This window comes from Peromyscus californicus, unplaced genomic scaffold, assembly GCF_007827085.1.
Source record: "Peromyscus californicus insignis strain IS unplaced genomic scaffold, ASM782708v3 Scaffold_6__1_contigs__length_162567912, whole genome shotgun sequence".
Lineage (NCBI taxonomy): Eukaryota > Metazoa > Chordata > Mammalia > Rodentia > Cricetidae > Peromyscus > Peromyscus californicus.
Window position 1 is genome coordinate 47,077,177 of NW_026294584.1, and position 15,841 is coordinate 47,093,017.

General features: G+C 42.9%; 1 protein-coding gene across 4 annotated transcripts in view; it reads left to right on the forward strand.

Annotated features, from left to right (window-relative positions):
* Lrguk (leucine rich repeats and guanylate kinase domain containing) overlaps positions 1-15,841 on the forward strand; it is a 107,968-nt gene that overhangs the window by 55,353 nt on the left and 36,774 nt on the right. For all 4 annotated transcript variants that reach the window (XM_052721854.1, XM_052721851.1, XM_052721852.1 and 1 more), the window contains 4 exons: positions 3,485-3,581; positions 7,384-7,497; positions 9,997-10,198; positions 12,410-12,505. In XM_052721854.1, the coding sequence (XP_052577814.1) occupies positions 3,485-3,581; positions 7,384-7,497; positions 9,997-10,198; positions 12,410-12,505 (509 nt within the window). The remainder of the gene's footprint in view (positions 1-3,484; positions 3,582-7,383; positions 7,498-9,996; positions 10,199-12,409; positions 12,506-15,841) is intronic.

Genomic DNA, 15,841 nt, shown 5'->3' on the forward strand with positions numbered 1-15,841 from the left:
TAAAAGAAATCATAACAGTGTGGAGTACTAGCATGTGCTTGAGTCACACGCGCACAGCCGAGCTCTGCCTGAATGTTAGTACGGAACTTGCTGTCCTGCTCACCATTTCCTGAGGCACTCTAGTCCAGAACTGGGGTTCTTATCTGTGTTTCTGAGTCACACTGGTCAACCTCCTCAACCACCTGCTCACTCTTTGTTCTTAGACATCTTTTCATCTTAGCACCTTGTCCTAGATACTTTAGAATGCCATTATTAGGGATGACCATCCAAATTTCTTTCCTTCCTAGCGGTGTCCCTTCCATGGGTGTGGTTTGTTAGGAGCTTTGGGGAGAGCTCTCTCTGGAATGCCAAAGCCTCCTTAGTCCTTTATCACCAGACATGGTGTCCCTAGCTTGGTCCTTTTGTGGTAAAGAGAAACTAACACGGAGTGTGGTTCCCATTAAGCCATGATATAATCACACATCATTATTTCATTAGTAAATAAGTTAATTAGCAAGTAACAAAGTCATAGAAATGTACAGAGGGGGTGCTTGATGCTGAAGGGGAGGGCCCAAAGAAATCCATTTTCGTTAAACTTGGTGCTGCTTTTCCTAAGTGAGCTTGGCAACAACATTGCTTTTACTGTGAAATATTTCCTTTTCAGGATGTTCATAATCGGGTGGCACACACACAGTGGAGCTTTCTATGTGTAAAATTGGATGACAGATTGAAAAACCCGCAGGTCATCTTAGGTCCTTCTTAGTAGAAGGTCCCACAGCCGTCCCCAGTCATCATCCCCATTCTCCACATGACTGGAGCTGTCTCTTTGTTTACCTGCCCACACGTTTCAAATTGCTTCTTTGTTTAGTCTCTTTTTAGAAATTCTTCAAAACTCCCTGCCACTCAATCCCTTTGTTGGGAAATGTAAATTCAATGTAGCGTGTAAAGACTTTGCTGAGGGTACACAGCCACAGATGCCAGGCCATAGATTTATCTCCGCTGACTGTCAGGAGCACCAATAGACAGAGAGGCCCAGGTCTCTGCCCAGGCACAGGGAGAAATGCCAGTGTGTTCCAACAACAAAACAAATGTCACCATGTTTTGAATGTACTCTCTTTCTGGCATCTACATGTAAATGTAACACTGAAACCTGAAATTTTCCTGCTACAGTTAATTCTTGATTATAATATAAAGGGAGCTGTCATATGAATTTTAAATCTGTGTTTTTGACTTTGTAATGTGGAGGTTTTGAGGCTCAGCTTTACCCACCTAATTGGTGTGTTGTTATAGAAGTTGACTAGAGTCGTCCCGGCATGGCTGCTTGGTTCCATGTAAATTGCTGTGTTCAGTTCTTCATCTGTAAAATAAGAAATAATCTCTGCTCTGTGGGTTTGTTGTTATTTTTTTTGTAAACGATTTAACATGTCAAGCATTTATCAATTCTCATCTATTTTAGAAGTATTAGATAATCTAAATTCATTCTATTACCAGAACTTAATATTGAAAAAGCAGAAGGATGTAGTTGGCTTTTTCTCTTTTGGGGGGCTTTCGCCCAGTTCCCAAATAATGACATGGAGACTTATTCTTAGTTACAAATGACCGGCCTTAGCTTGGCTTGTTTCTAGCCAGCTTTTCTAACTTAAATTATCCCGTTTCTCTTCTTCTATGTTTTGCCTCTGGGCTCTTTATGTTTCTTTATTCTATATGTCTTTCTTCCCTTCTTGCTCTGTGGCTGGCTGGGTGGCTGGGTGGCTGGGTGGCTGGGTGGCTGGGTGGCTGGGTGGCTGGGTGGCTGGGTGGCTGGGTGGCTGGGTGGCTGGGTGGCTGGGTGGCTGGCCCCTGGTCTCTCCTTCTTTCATTCCTCCTTCTTGTGCCAAGATTTCTCCTCCTATTTATTCTCTCTGCCTGCCAGCCTCGCCTATCCTTTCTCTGCCTAGCTATTGGCTATTCAGCTCTTTATTAGACCAATCAGGTGTCTTAGGCAGACAAGAAGAAACAAATGCAACACATCTTTACATAATTAAACACACATCCTTACATCATTAAAGAAATGCAGCATGAACAAATGTAACACACCTTTACACAGTTAAAGTAATATTCTGCAGCATAAATAAATGTAACACGTCTTTATATAGTTAAAATAATATTCCACAGCAGAAGGATATGAGATCAACAGTCTTGGGGAGTTGAGAACTTTGTGTTCTGGTTTTCTGGGGCCAGCACCATTCTGCAGGGTGACCTTGGATGGGTCACTTCTGTAGTCACCTTTATAATGGTGGGTTTTATAGCTGTTACCACTTCACACCTTTTCCTTTCCCTTGATGTCACAATAAATTCAGCGAATGCCTGCTCTGCATCAGGTGTTGGGAATGCAGTGACAAAGTAGGGGTCAAAGGTCTTCCAGCTGCGTATTTGTGCTGGGAAGACCTGAAAAACTATGAAAGAAGGTTTCAGAGTAAGGGTGTATGTCTGTGTCTGTGTGTGTGTATATGTGTGTGTGTGTGTGTGTGTGTATGTGTGTGTATATATGTGTGTGTGTGTGTGTGTATGTATGTGTGTGCATGTATGTGTGTGTGCTTAGGGATGCTATCTCAAGACAGTGGATAGACAAGGCCTCTCTGGTTAAGAATTCATTCACCGGGGCTGGAGAGATGGCTCAGGGGTTAAGAGTGCTGACTCTTCTTCCAAAGGACCTGAGTTCAATTCCCAGCACCCACATGGCAGCTCACACCTGTCTGAAACTCCAGTTTCACGGGACCCCAACACCTATGGCAAAAACACAAATGCACATAAAAATAAAATAATATTTAAAAAAAAAAAAAAAAAAAAAAAAAAAGAATTCATTCACCACTTGAACCATGTGTTTCCATAGATAATTCTAGTACAAAGCCAAAGCCACAGTCCAGGGAGAATGAGGTGGTGCTGCCCTCATGCGGGGGGGGGGGGGGGGGGGGGGGGGGGGGGGGGGAACAGCAGGGAGATTGGCCCTGAACAAGCAGTTGGGAATGCTGGTGGTGTAGGCTGAGGCTGCGGGGGTATAAAGACCCACATACTACACCAGGGGACGTTAGGAAAAGTATGGGGAGGGCGACCCTTAAACCTGGTCCTGACAAACAAGTGGCCATGTGGAGAGAGAGAGGAGGGGAACCGACAGAAAATGCTCATAGATCAGGGAGAATGTGAAAGCAGCTGGCTGAGCAATCGATACTGTGATACGTCTCAAACTGTCCTTATGTGATGGCAGAAGGGGGTGATTCAGAAGGCGATAAATAATGTAAGTAAAAATGGGGTATTGATGAGCCAAAATTTGTATAATCCTCATAGAAGATAGTGATTAAATATAGTCTAACCCTTCGAAGGCACACTGTTTTCACAATATCATTGCTTTATGATTTATGATCTGTGGGTCAATTTCATTCCTTAACATTCTTCACAATGAAAGCATTTCTCCTGTGACTTTGAAATTCCCAAGAATAGCGGGTGCTCTTTCTTCCTGTGACTTCAGGGCCTGTCACACCACGAGACCGCCTTATTTTGGTGAAGGGGACCGAGTTGATTATCACTTTATCTCTCAAGAAGTTTTTGATGAAATGCTGAACATGGTAAGGCTGCTCCCTGCTATTTTTTTTAATCACAGAAGAAATTCATGTTCTTTGTCAGAAATATGAGGAAACAGTGATTTCTACAAAGGTAAAGATTAAGTGTTGCGTACTTTCTAAATCTGTTTCAGTTTGAAAGTTGTCTACACCCCAATGGGCTCATCATTGAGGGTGGTGCAAATCCCCTAGGCTTCGAATGCATTTTCTTAAACAATATTTCTTCTTTGCCTTCACATGGAAGGGAATCCTCACAACCAAGTATGTTTTACCAGTTGTAAGTCTGCGTTAATGTAATATGTACCCACCCCTGACTTCATTACCCTGAAAGAGCATCTCTGATTGCCACAACTCCTAGCAAATCTCTGCCTCATACTCTTTCTTCCCATGAACCTTAGTTTTGTTTATATCACAGTCCTTGCCATCACCACATGAAGCACACACCACTTCATCCTTTCATGAAGCTCACCAAGGACCAGATGATGGACCAGTCTTTGTTTGTGCCATGAGCAGTCAGCGTTGAGCCAGGAGTACTACATCTCCTCACCCTCTCTTCTCCCTCCCTTCTTTCTCTGTCTTTACCCCAGAACAATGGACCTGGCCTAAACCTCCAGTATACATATCATGGAACATTTAAGATTGGGCTGTGCAGTTACATTAGCTTAATTTTAGACAGCCAACTCTACTATGGTGCGTGCTCTCAGGGCTTGTCTTGTACTCACAGAAATGCAAGCGAGTCCCATACTCCCTAGGCAGCTCTCCCTATAACCCTGTCAAAAGAACGTCTTGGACATCAAACGCCTTCTTGTAGGACTGTATTTTGACAAGTCTGCTTGATTTGCGAGTTTTCTGGAAATTTATATTTCTGAAAGCCTTTAAAAGAGATTTGAGATTTGTCTTCACGGTACTAAGAAGCATTTCCTCAGCCCCTCCATCCTACCATGGATGTTGACTTCCACTGTTAGAGTGGGCATTTTCTCTGGGAGTTCAGTTTATCTGTACTCCAGGTGCACCTCCTACTCTCTGAAGTTCATAGCTTATCAGGTCTATAATCAAGTTAGTCTGGTTCAGTCCCCAGTCTAAGAAATCACTGCACTTCTAGGCTATATTTAGCTTTACAGTTTAATGCTTCACAGAAATCCCAGGTATTTGAGAAGAACTCATTTTTCCTGTCTCTGCCAACATACATTACTTTGATGTAATTTTCATCAACTTGAGTTTCACCTCCAATCTCCTTTTCTTTAGAGTGGGACACTGTTTCATGAGCTAAGCCCAGAGAATCAGAGATTCATGACACATTGTCAGCCTTCTGATCGTGCCCACACTGTCAGCCTTCTGCACATGGAACACTCCTCCACAAACCCCCTGCCCAGACAGCCTGGTTCTCCTGATAGATACTCTGGCTTAGCCACCCCACACACCTACTGTGAGCAGCCATACCCAGCTGCTAGATAGATAAAACATATGGACCTCCGCCCTCTCCCGTGTTCACATGCCTTTTCAGCCAACACCTCCTCTGACCAGCAGATCATCCCCCATACCCGTCCACAGATAGATACATCAGCCCTTTCTAGAGGAACCATCCTTAGTCATTTTCCTACAGAGGCACTCCCTCTCCTGTGGGAAGGAAACCACTGGAGGCTTTTGTTGTGTGACCATTACTACTTATTAGGAAACCCACATGCACTAGGAAATGAAGGGCGTGTGACTGGCCATAGCTGGGGGAACTGCATCATCTCACTGCTTAGCAAATCAATTGAATGGGATCTCTTTTATGTTGCATGCACAATGCAAGGTCTCTGCCAACCATGCATGCTTCCAGAAAATGTTTATGAGACCCACAGAGGAAGTAAACAAACATATATTCGAAAATAATTCAGATATGCGTACATTTTGAAAACAAGGCTCACGATAGAGTATTAGAGTTCTCCAGAGAAACAGGACCAGTAAATAGAGTCTGTGTGTGTGTGTGTGTGTGTGTGTGTGTGTGTGTGTGTGTGTGTGTGTGTATAATCTCTCTCTCTCTTGCACACACACACTCACACACATATACATACACACATATATGTATACACATACACACAGATTGGTTTGGTAGAAGTATCACATGCCTGTGGAGATTGACAAGCCAGAACTTTCTGTATGGGTGGGCAGCATGGAGACTTAGGAGATCCAGCAGTGCCGGTGAGTTACCTTTCTTTTCTCTACAAACCTTAAAAGGATTGGATGTGCTGGGTGGTGGCACCCACCTTTAAACCCAGCACTCGGGAGGCAGAGCCAAGCAGATCTCTGTGAGTTCAAGGCCAGCCTGGTCTACAGAGTGAGATCCAGGACAGGCACCAAAACTACACAGAAAAACCCTGTCTTGAAAAACAAAACAAAACAAAAAAAGGATTGGATGCAGTCCACCCACACTCCAGGACAGTCTCCTTCTTCCAAGTTCACCAATTTCACTGTTAATCTCTCCCCTAAATATTCTCTAAATTGACCCATGAACTTAACCATCACTCGTGGTAAGTTAGGTAAAGCATGAAAGGCAAGCCATAGCCACGTTGTCTACATTCATAAATGTACATACTTAAATACATGCACACACATGGAAAAGAGTCAGAACAGGTTTTTTCAAAGAACAAAGAGATTATGACATCAAAAAAGTAAAAAAAAAAAAAAAAACAAGAGCATATGTTGTTGGGTTTTAAACTTTGATTGTGATGATTGCCCTCATCACCCCCCAGCGCCCATACTCCCTAGAAACCCACCCAACCTCAAAAGACCCTGTGTCTCCTCCTAACACCTCTCCGGCAGATAGCCCGTCTGTCATCTACGCTTGTCTCCAGAATGTCTGGACCAGGAGGCAGCAAGAGACTCCGAGGCTGCGGCTGCTCTTAATGACGGCAGTATTAGACTCCTAACTGCCTGCTATTTTTAATGATGCGCCTGCCATTTAGCAGGGTTGGATGCATCCCTGAACATTACTTATTTTGAAGTCATGCCTTTCAGAAGGCACATTTACCAAGGTCAACCACACTTTTGTTCTTTCTACTCTCACCAGCTTCCCAGTTTAGGTTAGGCCTAATGATTTAATAAATAGTCAAAGAAAAGTCACAACTTGAAGGGTATATGTTTACCTACATTTTCTTTCTTTTCTTTTTCTTTTCATTTTGCAAGGGACTACTGCTGTTATGGGAAATGAATCTCCAGAATATACAGAGAGGGTGGTATTTATAGTTAAATAACCAAAGGGTGGGCAACAATTCTGTTGACTAACATTTGGGGCAGTTTTAATCAAAAGCCGTCTTTATAAGGAAAACCAGGCTGGGTCTACTTTTCTAAGCTTTGAGGGTGCCCACGGCCTTTGGGATCACCCATTCCTCACGGTTTATCTTGAAACGCAGGGAGTTTAGGATTGGGATCCTTTTCTGGAGGCCTGGGATGTTGGCATAGCTACAGCGGAAGGGGAAACCATTGGTTTCACTCCCTCCATGGGGAAGGTTTGTGGTGTGGATTTGGCAGGAAAAAGGTAAGCAGTCATCACGGTCTGTTCTACCAGAAGCTTCCACTCAGAACCTTCCTCAAACATTGTGGCAATAGATTATTTCAATAAACCCTATTTTCTTCAAAAGAATTCTGAATAAGTGCCATCAGAGTTTGATGTTGCTCCACTGTCCCGTTACCGCTGTGTCGTTCTTGCGGGCTTACTAACGCTTTATAATCTTTATGGAATTAGATGAAAGTAAGATATCAAGTGATTTTATCATTACATTACAGCGCCTGTTATGTGCAAATCTTTGTATTTTTCTAATTCCAGGGGAAATTTATTCTAACATTTAATTACGGTAATCACAATTATGGATTAAATAGGGACACTGTAGAAGGTATTGCAAGAGACGGATTAGCAAGCTGCATTCATATGGAAATAGAAGTAAGTATTTTTCATTCAGCTGTGAGTACATGTGCTTGTGCGTGCGTGCGTGCGTGCGTGCGTGTGTATTGCTGTCTGAAGTTGGGGCCACAATATCTGGATAACATACTGCTAGGCACAAGAGAAACGTTACAAAACATGAAGTGTTAAGTATATCGTCAGTGTGGGGGAGGTAAGACCTGGGAAAGTTAAGTGACAAGATTTAGATTACAGCTCCACTCAAGACGTTTGTTTGTCTCTTATTTCCTCGCTAACGTAGCCCTTTGTTATTGCAGTGTATGTTCTTTTGTATGAAGTGCTGTCAGATGAAGTGGGTGCAGGCGTGGGTGGCCCCCTGTCCCCTCAGGACTGCGTCAGCCTGAGTGGACACCCTGCTCCTTCATTCTTCACAGGGGCTGTGTGGGTGGTGCTGTCACTTCGCACTGGCTGTTCATTGGATGCAGTGTTCTTTTATTTCTGCAAGTCAGACTTGCAGATTTCAGATTTTTGTCCCTCCCCCATGCCCCACCTACCACCACCAACCTTCTCAAATTAGAATGTACAGACCTTTTCCCGAAATTGTGAACCAGAGGAAACCCACGAATTTCCTACCCACTTGTTTGAAGATGAACATGAAACTCAACTAAATGAATCAGGTCTTCAGAGATGGTTAATTTTTTTTTAATTACTTTTACTAAGCAATATAAATCTTACAATCAGAAAAAATAAATTCACTAAAACAAACATAAAACAAAACTTGACAAGGCGGTTCTTTGCTGTTGACTGAATGTTAGCTTCACTTTCCTTTGTAGTGCCACAGAGGAGGAGACAGTGGCCTCTTTTGGCTTCCGGTGTTGGCCAGCTGCTCCCCTTGAGTGAAGCTGGGCGTGCTTACTTCATTAACGCTCTGCATCACTATCCATTCTTATCTTTTTGCAGTTGACTGGTTCTGTATCTTTAAGAGAAGTCTTCTTTACATATATATATATATATATATATATATATATATATATTTTAAAGATCAGTTCTAAACACTGTCTGCCTTGGATGGAGGAAGCAAAAACTAATATGCGTTTGAGTGCAGCAGCGTTTCCCAGCTCGACAGTTTCCTGAGTGACAGCTCCTTTTTTTCCTTCCTGAGAGCTTACTGCTCCTCATCTCCAGGAGGTCAAGTCTATAAACTGTTTTATTCCCCTGTTCCTCCCCAGCTGAGGTATTTTTCCCAGACTGCCCTTGTCACCAGCTCCTCTAGAAATGGTTTTAAAAGCAGCCTGTATTTCTTCCCACTGAATCGTTAAAGCAAGAATTCTGAACTTGAGTTAAACTTGACGCTAGAACTGACATGGAAGGGACTTGACAGTCCACTTGGAACAACTCTCCCGCTTCACGTATGAGGAAACTTCTGCCCAGAGAGTTGGAGGGATGTGTGCAGAGTCCTTAGGAACCACAGAGCTGAAGTCACGACCCAGACCTCCCAGTGTACAGTCCCCACCACCTCACCCTTTGGTCACCCGGTAGCAGGCTACGCTGACTCTGATCTGTACCCTCCGGAAGGAGGCTGGACGATGTGGAACCACAATGATTTGGGCAGTTACTACAACCAGTCTTTAAATTTTGCATCTACAAAGGGAGGAAATGTTGGAGGCAGAAGCTCCGGCCCCTGGATGGTGGAGGCCAATACTTTAACAAACCATAAAAGCAAGGTGGCTTTGGTGGTTCCAGCAGCTGTGGTGGTGGCAGGAGAGTCTAATTACTGCCAAGAGACAAAACTTAGCAGGAGACGAGACCCAGAGAAGTGAAAAGGGAGCTGCAGGTGACATAGATATGTGATTTGAGCCAAGTACAGTGGTAGCAAGGTCTGGCTGCTATGAAGAAGACGTGTTTTTGACAACGCTCATGTTTGGCAACCCCTTCCCCAACTCCCACAGGCTCAAGGGCTGTATTTGTGACTGTAATAGTCTGACCATGGTGCTAAAGTTCTCTCTCTCTCTCTCTCTCTCCCTCCTTCTCTCCTCCTCTCCCTCCCTTTCTCTGCCTCTCTCTCCATATATATATATGCCTTCCTGGGTTGCTGGTTTAGAAACGAGAATGGTACCAAAGTGATAGATGATGGAGGGGTGCCAGGGAGCCTTTTTCCTTGGGAAGATTTCTATCTTCTAGTGCTTCAAGGATGCCTATTGAAATATGGAATTGAATTACCTTTTGATAATAAAATAGCAGTACTGCCTTGAATATCCCTATTTTATGTCCAGCGATTTTCTTTTCCTAACAGCCATTAGAACAGTTAATTTGAGGACAACCAGGTGGAATAAATTGTAATGGTTCCTACAATAATTTAATATTTGATGAAGAGAGAAAAGTAATCCAGCCTTGAAGTATTTATAGGAAAATAGCAGCTGATTCTACAGATAAAATATGTCCTTCAGTGTGATACTGTGTGCTACTCCTGAGTTGTCATATCCTACAGTGATGTCCAAAATGGGGGGCTGCTTCTGACTTACCTTTTCTGTAAACATCCAGGGTGTAAGAAGTTTGAAGTATTCCTATTTCGAGCCTCGATATATCTTGGTGGTGCCCATGGACAAGGAAAAATACGAGGGATATTTGCGGAGGAAGGGACTATTTAGTCGAGCAGAAATTGAATTCGCTGTCTCCAGGGTGGACGTTTATGTTAAAATTAATCGGAAATTTCCAGGATATTTTGATGCAGTAATCAATGCAGGTCAGTAATGCCCAGCAGAGTTTTATTTATTTTTTTAATGTGCTTCCATGTTTAAAGTATACAATCACTGCATTTCCAGTTTATGTCATGGAAAGAGAATTCTTAGGAAACAGAGGTATTTAGAAGCGGCAAACAGGTGCAGAAGGGAGTGAGAACCTGAGAGATCCAGTCTCCTGCTGCTCCCATCAGAGGGCTAAGTTGTATTACTTCACAAAGTTGTGACTAATGGAGTTGGTATAAAATGGGCCCACAGAGATTCCTTCCCCTGGGGACATTGTGAGAACAGAGATGGATAATATCTCATTTGAAATATATGTTTAAACTTCTTCAGGCATATGAAGCTCAGGTAATTTTATCATAATCTACTTCTACAAAGAAATACAACTACTGAAAATATTGGAAATTTGAAATTTGTCTGGGTAGAACATTTTCAAAAACTACCTTAGAATAAAGTGTGCCATTTTTTACCCAGATATTTCAAATTTTATCACCACAAAAAAATAATGAATGTTTGAGGTAGAGGATATGATAATTACCCAAATTTTATCATAAATACAATATATTTATGTGTTGTGTTCCATAAATATGTACAGTTATGTCCATTAAAATTTTATCAAATAAACCGGGGGTAGGGGATGGCGCATGCATTTTAATCCCAACACTTGGGAGGCAGAGGCAGACACAGACCAAAACAAAACAAAAAAGTATCAAATAAAAAGGCCACTGATTTGGAGCAGAAGCCAGAGAGAGAAAGATAGAGAAATTTTTGAAATATGGACCTTTCCCTGTGTTTTTAATTGTACTGTTTGGTACATCGTGAAGGAATGGGAAATACGGTGTGTGGATGAGGAGGTTCTTAGGAGTGGTAAGATGGCTGAGCAGGTAAGGGCGCCTGCTGCCAAACCAAATGACCTGAGTTCAGTCTCTCGGATTCATGTGGTGAAAAGAGAGAACTGACCTTTTTTTGTTTGTTTTTTGAGACAGGGTTTCTCTGTGCAACCCTGGCTGTCTTGGAACTCACTCTGTAGACCAGGCTGCTCTTGAACTCAGAGATCTGTCTGCTTCTGCCTCCCATGTGCTGGGATTAAAGATGTGTGCCACCCACACTATAAGTTGTCCTCTGATTGCTGCATGTATCCCCTCCAACAAATAAATAAATGCAGTTATTTAAAAAGAGTGTGTGGGGGGTGCACGCCTTATAGTCCCAGCACTCGGAAGGTACAGGCAGGCAGATTTCTGTGAGTTCAGGGCCAACCTGGTCTACATAGAGAGTTCTAGGCCAGGACTACACAGTGAGACTCTGTCTCAAACAAACAAATAAATAAAATGAATAAATTCCTAACAGCCTTTTGGTGACATACTGAATAGAAGGGGGGGGCATTAAATGGAGCCATATGATATTGATGGTATTCAGCTATTATACAAATGACAATTTTATATGGTTCACTTAATTATTTTTCAAACCTCTAAATTTGTACTGTATTGCGTATCCATATTGTTTTATACTGCTGCACACAAATACTCACAGTTAATGCTTAACCCAGTACCTGGTCAGCAGCTTAGGACAGCATAACAGAGCTCAAAGTCAGTGCCGTGAGGCTGAGATTAAGGAGTCAACTGAGCTGAGATCTCATCTGAAGGCTCAGAGGAAAAACTGAGCTCCCAGATTCCTTCTCATTGGCAGAATGCATTTCCTTGGGGTGTGGGCCTGAGCTCCCAATTCTTGGCTGGCTGCGTCTTAAAGGCTGAGGCTGTTCCTTGGTGTTATCTATACAGTGCTGGCCCTCTTCTAGACAGCAAAGAGTACAGTGAATCCTCTCTGTGCTTTGAGCCTCTGATTTTTATTCTGTCACCGACTAGATGAATCCCTCCTTCTGTGGATGTGATTTGAGGGGACCCCCTGGATAGCCCCCTTCACAGTTGCCTCTACCACTTGTACCATTAGCAACTGTCATTATGCCTGCACGTCCCTTTTGCATATAATGTAATGTAATCACGGGACGAACTCTCTTCACCTCCACAGGTTCTGCCCACTCAAGAGTGAGCGGCGATTATAGGAGAAGGGAGTGTCTCTAGAATCATCTTAGAATTGTACCTGCCATAACAGTAATAACACGAAGTGTAGTGAGCAGACCAGTCTACTCACCACTGAATGCTGACTGTGTTTTGACACGATGCTACTATATGAAAATGTTCTCTTGTTTATTGTAGATGATCTGGACATTGCCTACAAAAAGCTAAGTGATCTCATTCGAGAATACCTGGGATTGACTGAGGAAGCTACTAAGGGCTTGGCTCCAGCTGCAGGTACTAGCCTAGCTCCTTTGTACCAGGTTTATTCTCCATGGAAAATTCAGCAGCTCTGTTGTTCCTTGGGTATACTCATTAGCTAGGCTAAAGCTGGCTCACACTGTTTAATTCCTACATTTTTTTTTCTGGGATGTATGAATTGGTCCTTTGGATCTATAACTCTGCTTGTCTCTCTGTTTATAGTAGGACACTCCCCCCACCCCAGGGACACACTTGGCAGTGCCTTGGAAGTGGACAGTAGATAAGAGTTGGTCTCATGGTTCAGAACTCAGCCTTCCAGAAATCTATTCCCTTATGGAACTAGAGTATTATACCTATCAAGTATATGTTTAGTCCAAGAATTTTAGTGTGAGAGTTTTCTTAATCTTTCTCATTGAACTGCCAGTCCTGAAACCGTTGGGCCGCAGAGAATAGTGGGAAGCTCACTGGCTGGAACATGTGATGGGGGCCTAGCCCAGCTGCTCACTTGGCCAAGCTGCTTAGCTGTTCTGGGCTTCAGTTTCTCGTCACAAAGAATATGACACCACACTTCCCTCCTGCCTCATGGATCCTGAGCAGCAAATGCTGAGGGACGTGTAGGAACCTTGACTTGGAACCTAGAAATTCTAAGCCCAGAATTTGGAGGCATGACTGTTTTGAGATGTATTTGAAATGCTCGCTCCTCAAATTTGCCTCACACCCACTAAGATGGCTACTTACTAAATAGTGTCTGGAGAAATTAGAACCTTGTGCTAAAAGAAATATAAAATGCTGTGGCTGCTACAGAAATGGTATGTAAATTCCTCAAAAAAAGAGACAACTCTCATGTGATCCAGCTGTTTCACTTCTAGATAAATGTCCTAAGTCACTGAAAGCGGAATCTTGGGGAAGTAGTTAGACACCCTATTCATCGCAGTGCCAATCACATTAGCCAAAAGCTGAAGCAACCACCAAGTTCAGTGATGGATGAATGGATAAAGAAGGTGTTGTATTCAGTCTTTGATGTTATTTCATCTTTAAAAGGAGGGAAATTTTGACACACAGTATCACATGAGCCTCGAAGACAGTGTGGTGAATGAAATCAGCTGGTCAGAACAGAACAGATACTGTACAATTGTGTCTCTGTGAGGTATTTAGAACAGTCAAATGAACAGTCAGAAAACAGAAGTGTGATGAGCAGAGGCTAAGTGGAGAATGGAGTCCTATTGTTTAGTGGGTAGAGTTTAAGATTCTAGAAGATGCCAGGTGGTGGTGGTGGCGCATGCCTTTAATCCTAGCACTCAGGAGGCAGAGGCAGGCAGATCTCTGTGAGTTCCAGGCCAGCCTGGTCTACAGACTGAGTTCCAGGGCAGCCAGGACTGTTTTATAGAAAACATTGTCTCAGAAAAAAAAAAAAAAAAGATCCCAGAAGATGCAGTGAGTTCGGGAGATGGACGGTGATGGTTCCACAACAATGTCAATGGACTAAGTGCTTTGAATAGTACTCTCAACATGGTGAAATGGCAAATTCTATGTTTTGCTGCTACAACAAGAATCTTTTCTAAAGGCCCCTCAGCGGCTGAACTCCAGTCACACAGACATATTTGCAGACTGTTAAGCCGGGATTGTTGCTGTTCTGTAGATGCCTTGCAGCTTGGTGGTCCAAATAGGATTCTGTTTGCCTGATAACATTCTGACAGACTGAGAAGGGAGACCAGGCCACGACTTTGACAGAGTTCAAACACTTAAACTGACTGCGCCATTTGCAATTTGAACACTCTTCCTAGTTCCATGAGTCCTTGCGTTTTGGACCAAGGTCAGTGCAGCAGGAGCAGTCTCAGATACTAGCTGACGTGTGTCATATGTTAAAGTAACTAAGGGGTGGTGTGGTAACCAGAAAATGCTCGAAGTAAGCTTGGTCTATCAAAATAGGCTGCAACGCAGTGTGCCTGGCGAGGTTTGAACCTCCATGGAGCTTTCTCTTGAGGAAATATGGCTCCCTTTGCTTTAATTCTTTGCTATCCAAGCAACCTTGTGATCTTTAATTTGGTCCCCTGGGTGGCCCTGGCCCCTGTGGGGGCTGAACCTTACATGAGAACACACTGCCCTGCTCCCTGAACCTGAACCATCTCCCATTGTAAATTAGTAAATTGGTGTGTTGGCTTTTACATCAGCCTTTGGGGGATTTGGATAAACACTGACTCCCCTGAGTAACTGAGCAATGTACGTATCTGTGTGGTGCTTCTGAAGAGAGGAGCAACGAGCGAGATCTAGCACAAGAGCCCACAGACTCCATCATCGTATTCTGTAGCTCTTCTTATTTCTACAGTGATCAGGACACTGACTATAGCGTACAGTTACTATTGGGCAAATTAATAGGCAAGATAATACATGCAGAGGAAAACAGACCCCCACTTTCAAGTATATAATAAAATCTTACTTATTTGGAATAATTATGTTAGGCCTATCTGATTTAATGAAAGGTATAAATTATAGAATTATAAAAATGTTATAACTCTCAGAAATATTTACTAATCGAAACTGAAGCATCTAGTTATTGAATAATGGAATTCTAGCTTGAAAAGTAGACAGGATGGATTGCAATCAATCATCAGATCTATATCCTCAACAGAACCTTATTTTCTAAACGGTTTAATATTCTGAAAAAGAATGTGTTTTCTTAAGGCAAAAGCCTTATCTCATGTTTACAGTTAATTTGCAGAGGGAGTTCTTTTTTTCAGTTGATAATTAAAGATAAACTTCCACTTCGGTGGAATTGTACAGATCAGACAGTATTCAAGTGAGTATATTTGAAATTCTAATGAATATACTCCTTATTAATAGCTTTTAGGGTGTCTCTAGCAGCCCAAGGAGTCAAGCCAGGAGCTTCTGTGAAATCTTTGCCAAGGGTGAGGGTCAGTACAGGTGAATGGGGCCTGTTCTAGTTTCTAGTTTTGTTTCTGCTGTAAATTTCTGGTAAACTGCCCTGACAAAGAAGCAATTGGGAAAAAGAGCCTCACAATTTCAGGTGACAGTTCATCACTCTGCAAAAGTCCAGGCAGCAGCAACTTCAGCATCTAGTCATATCACATCCACAGTCGAGAGCAGAGAGCGACGAATGCATGCTTGCTCAGCTGCTTGCTCGTGCTAAGCTTGACTCCTCTGTTCTTATGTGGTGCAGGAACTCCTGCCTAGGGAATGGGGCCACCCACAGTGAGCTGAGTTTTCTCACACAATTAACATAGAGCCCCCCACAGACTGCCCACAGGTCAACCCATTGTATACAATTTTTCACTGAGACTTTCTTCCCAGGAGAGTCTAGGTTTGTGTCAAATTGACAAAAGTAATTATCATAAGGCACAGACATAATGGAAA